This window comes from Sciurus vulgaris (assembly GCF_902686455.1).
Source record: "Sciurus vulgaris genome assembly, chromosome: 2".
NCBI lineage: Eukaryota > Metazoa > Chordata > Mammalia > Rodentia > Sciuridae > Sciurus > Sciurus vulgaris.
Genome location: NC_136462.1, coordinates 78,040,383 through 78,045,194, shown reverse-complemented (window position 1 = coordinate 78,045,194; position 4,812 = coordinate 78,040,383). Strand labels below are relative to the sequence as shown.

Sequence of the window (4,812 nt, the reverse complement as noted above, 5' to 3'; positions counted from 1 at the left end):
TTATTCAGAATCATTATGGGTCCTGCCTTCCTTAGCCATCCGCTGCCATTGTCAATGGTCTATATCTTGGGTTTGGCCTGCGAAGGCTCTAGGGTCCCAGAGTGAAGATCTCCAGCGTCAGGTCAGGGGTCTCGTGCCCACAGTTCACCAGTCAGGTTCAGCTGCAGCCCCCAACACCCTTGATGAGGTTGGCAGCCTCAGGGATCTGGCGAAAGAGGTTGCGGAGGGTGTCCAGCTCCTGGGTGAGCTGCTCCACGCGGCTGCGCAGGCGCTCGTTCTCTGCCATGTACTCCAGCACCTTCTGCTGCGTCTCTAAAATGCGCCTCTTGGCCTTGTCCCGGCTCTTGCGCACTGCTATATTGTTGCGCTCCCGCCGCAGCCGGTACTCCAGGCTGTCTTTATTCACTGCTTTCTTGCCCTTGTGAGAGGGGCCAGCTGGAGAGGGCGCTTTGAGGAGGGGACTGCAGGGGGGCGCAGCAGCAGCCAAAGGGGCCTGGAGGGGAAGGAACAGAGAGACGAGAGATGAGGGCTGACCAGGAGGTCAAGTGGAGGCAAGCAGGAATCTCAGCAGCGGGGGTGGAGGGACCCCTTGGGGCATCAAAGGAATCTAGGTTTCTGAGCCAGCTCCTGTCTTCAAGGTAGACCTGTCATTACCCTGCCTTGGTGAAAGACGGTAACCCGATGCAAAGGGTCCTCTGCCTGACACCAAAATTCCCTTTCCTGCTCTCACACTCTTCAAGGACACTTTTCCTCCATTTATCTGTGGTGAGTCTCTTGTTCTATAATGGACAGGCATTTCCTCTTCAGAAACAGGAGGCCAAGAAACAAGAAGAGGGGCATGGTGGGCAAGAGGGAAGCTTGGTAAGGGGCCTGACATCAGGGCAGGTCAGTCAGTCACAGGGGTTTCAGGACAGAGTGGAGTTCACAGAAAAGGAAAGAGGGGGCTCATGGTCTGGTCGTGAGCACAAAGAACCTTGGTTGAGTCCATTTCACAGAGCAACACCAAACACAGACTCAGCATAAGCAGACACCTCCAAGTTCCCCCATCCACAAAGCCTTTGCTGCAGCCCCTGGGTAGCAGGGAAAACTGGTTGCTCTTACCTTGAGGACACGCATGGGCTGGCCAGGTGCTGCCAGGGTTGGGGGCAGGTGCATGGCTGTCTGCCCACAGTGTGCCACTTGGTACTGCAGGGGATTGTAGCTGCCTCGACTAACTCCTCGGCTGCCCTCTGGACCCCGAGGCTCCTCCTTCACGGCCACAGCCCTGGGGTCGTAATTCCCTGGGCTGTTGTAGATGCTAGGTCCCAATGCCTTCCTGTCTGGGCCGAAGGTATGTGCGGGATAGGCGAAGGGCCGAGGGTCAGGAGGCAGGTAGTGGGGAAAGGCAGGGGTTCCAGGGACCTTTAGGCCTCGGGTCTCAGGCGCTGGCTTCATGGCAAAGAGGTCGGAGAGTAGTTGTTCCTCCCCAGACTCGATGTAGGCAGAGAGGTCAATGGAGGCCTCATGCTCACACATGTCCCCCAGCTCCCCGGGCCCAGCTCGGCCCTCTGAGAACTCAAGTGGCTGTTGGCCACCCCGGGGCTCACACTCATAGTAGGTCCCGTGGGACATGGCTGGCCCGCCCCTTTGGCTCCCCGCCCCCACCCCCTGGCCCTGCTCTTGGGGCACCCCTTAGGATGCTCAGCCTGCCCTCTCTCGATCTCCCCCTACCCTAGATCTGCCCTCTCTAGTCTCCTTTGTCACCCACTCCTGTGCGGCTTCTCTCCTCCCTCCTCTGCTCTGCTTCCTTTTCCTTCCTCTGCAGTCAATGCCTCTCTTCTCTTCCCTTTTTTCCCCTCTCTCTCCCTGGGGTGACTCAGGGAGGGGCAGGGCACACCCCAGAGGGAGGGATACAGGCCTTTGAGAAAGGGGGGGGGGGCTGGCCTAGTTAACAGCTGGAGCACTTTGGTGAGGTCCAAGCCAGGTCTGGAGATGTGCAGGAGCAGACCTTTTGGAAATGCCTCCCCTCCCTTGAGCCCAGGGGATTCCAAATCCTTGCTGAGGATTCCAAATCTACACCTCACTCTGAATGTCCTTCTCCTTCCAACTGTGCAGAATGAGGTGCCAATTCAGAGCGAATAGAGAAAGCCTTCTTCTAGTGCCGACCCCCAGCTTGGTCTGAACTCCTCCCTTGACACGCCTTCCTCTTGGTCCAGAGCTGAGCTCCACCTTCCCCTGGGGTGTGGGGGAGGGAGGGGGGCCGTAGGTTCCTTTTGTAGCCCTACCTCCCAGATTAGTCTTCTGAATGCTGGCCAGGAGGTGTTGTTTGAGGGGTTTTGGAAGTAGCGATAGATCCTGGGAACAAACTTCGCACAGAGGCCTGTGTCCTGATGCGGAGTGTGGTCATTTGCTAGGTGTTTACATGGGGCCTGTGCAGTAGCCCAACACTAATATGTTTCCAGCCCTCACTACCTCTAGCAGTCTGGCATAGTCTCTGACTGCCTGGGCACAACTGAGGTGCCTGGTTAGGACTTGGGCCCTGTTCCCCAGGCCTGGGGGTGGGGTACTGCCCCCAGAACCTACAGACATACTCCTCTGGTGGCTCCAGCACCTCTCTTTTCCAACCGTCCTGCACTGCAGGAGACCCACTTTGCCCCCCACTCTGGGTCTGAGGCTGTGCCTCCCACTTCCTGTGCCCTGGGCTGCCGGCTCAGGAGCTCGCTGCAGCTCGGTTTGCTGTCTTTCCTTTTGCATGGCCGTTGTCTGACCTCCAGTGCGTGTCTCTTGGGTCCACTTCCTCTTGGAGGCTTGAGAAGCCTTCTCTTTTGTCATAACTTCTTCCTGGGGCTCTGCTTCAGGGTCTCTAGGAGAAGCCCATAGCTCCCTCTTTGCACTTCTTAATGTTGTGCTGCCCCCAGCTTTCCTTTTCTCTTTACTTTGGGAACTCTCTACTCCCGCCTGTGGAGACACCTGCTATGGCCCTCCTTTCACCTGTGAAGTTCCATCTTCAAAAGGGACCAAAGGTCCAGTGAAAAGAAAAGGACACATAGAAATATGTTACTGGCTCTTTTATTACCAGCAAATGCTATGGTGTCTTGTGGAGAGGGGCACTGTATAGGCTGGGTCACTGTGAGTGTGCCACAGTGGGGCACATGTGGATGGGCTATGTGTCGCACAGCCAAGTCTAGATAGCATCCTCCTTCCCATCCTCCCTATCCCCACACCTGCTCCAGGTGCTTTTTTGTGCACAGTTTGAAGTATGGCCAGATATACTTTATCAAATAGTTCTGACCTGGCATGCTCCCAGATACAGATCTCAGGAAATAAGATATGGAGATTTTTCTTCATTTCAAAAGACTAGTGCCAAAAGAGGTACTAAAGCCAAGCTACTTCAGTTTGGTGACAGTGCCTCATTTGACCACTAGGTAGCAATATTGGCACAAAATTCCGGATTTAGGGATCCACTGTGGTTTGGAATCAGGTGGCCAGCAGAGGGAAGCCTTTCTCAGCCTTGGCACTGGCCGAGACTGTTCTGCATTGGGAAGAGGAGATGCGGCCAGAATGGGGGCTTGCAGTCAGGCTACCAGGATGGGAACTTGCAGGCAGGCTGGGAGGAATTGTGCCAGTGTTTTTTTCTCAAGGAGGAGAAATTCTCCTCTCTCTGACTTTGAAATAATGCTAATGGTTAGGGCTTCTGTTTTCCGATAAATTATGCTTTTTTTTTAATCATTGAAACATTCGCTTTTCCAAACTGACCATTTTGCTGTAATTAAGTAGGAAGGAAGGCAAGGCAGGCAGTATTTTTATTCTTGCTTTATCAACAATGAAAACAAGACTGAGCTGCCCAAGGTCATGTGAGAATGGCTTACTGATTTCAGAAAGGGTCATGGACTTGTAAGTGAAATGGTCTGGGGCTGAAGGGATGGGGAAAAGTTTGCTGTGTGACTCAGAAACTCCTTTAACCTCTATGGGCCACCACGGGGAGGGGGAAGCCAGTGTCAGTAGCAGTGAAGTGGGTGCTGGAGGAAGAGTGTGTGTGTGTGTGTGTGTGTGTGTGTGTGTGTGTGCGCGCGCACACACACACACACACAAATAGAGCCTGCAGGAAATGAGAAAGTCAGAGCTTGGGCCATGGTGAGATAAGGGATCTCAGCCCCTGGCCTCCCTGGTGGGTGCTGATATTGCCTGCACACTGCCATCAGTGTTGCCCAGTAACTGAGCGCTTGACGGGGACAGCAGTGCTCCTGACGTCAGGGCAGTGGAGGGGGCTCTTGATAGGGTAGGACAGGAGTGAGGTGGGAAGGTAATAACCATCAAGGGCTCCTTGGGGATTCTTGCTCAGGAGGAGAAAGAATTCTTTCCTGGGCAGCAAGATAATTTTCCCTTCGCTGCTGCAGCTGCTACCTGTTTGGATTATCTAAAATAATGAGTGTGTGTCATCTCACATTCTGTGACAGCTGTCCTTCAAGCACCATCTCCTTGGTGAACCAAGACTTTTCCAGGGGGAGGGGATTGAGCAAGGCGATGGAGTGTCAGAATGGGCTCAAACCGGCCTTTGTCACTTATTGATGACCTTGGGGAAACTACTCAGTTGTAAAATGGCAGGAGTAATGCTTCCTTCATAGGATTAATTAAACTTTGAAAAAGATAATACATGCAAAGCAACTAACTGGTCTCTGTAAATGTTGATCTCCTATCTCCCTTCCTCTAATCTCTCTTTGCAGGTTTTACTGTGTCTCCAAAGCAGACCTACTACCTGATGCCTTGTATGACACCTGACTTCCACAGGCAGGCTTTGAGCACACAGGTACCAGGCTTGGCCATGTGCCATAT

At 53.7% G+C, this 4,812-nt stretch overlaps 1 protein-coding gene across 1 annotated transcript; it reads right to left on the bottom strand.

The window, feature by feature from the left end:
• CEBPE (CCAAT enhancer binding protein epsilon) lies at positions 1-1,622 on the bottom strand. Its single transcript, XM_079125770.1, has 2 exons — positions 1,102-1,622; positions 1-493 (listed from the first exon to the last, which is right to left on the bottom strand). Exons 1-2 carry the CDS (start codon positions 1,609-1,611, stop codon positions 158-160), a joined length of 846 nt encoding a protein of 281 aa, XP_078981896.1. The 5' UTR covers positions 1,612-1,622; the 3' UTR covers positions 1-157.
• Between the last annotated feature and the right edge of the window lie 3,190 nt (positions 1,623-4,812).

What these genes read in the sequence shown, in the direction of transcription:
- CEBPE (XM_079125770.1), bottom strand. Translation starts at nt 1,611, where the DNA reads ATGTCCCACGGGACCTACTATGAGTGTGAGCCCCGGGGTGGCCAACAG. An exon ending in AGCCCATGCGTGTCCTCAAG is followed by an intron (nt 494 to 1,101) that starts GTAAGAGCAACC and finishes CTTCCCCTCCAG; the next exon opens with GCCCCTTTGGCTGCTGCTGC.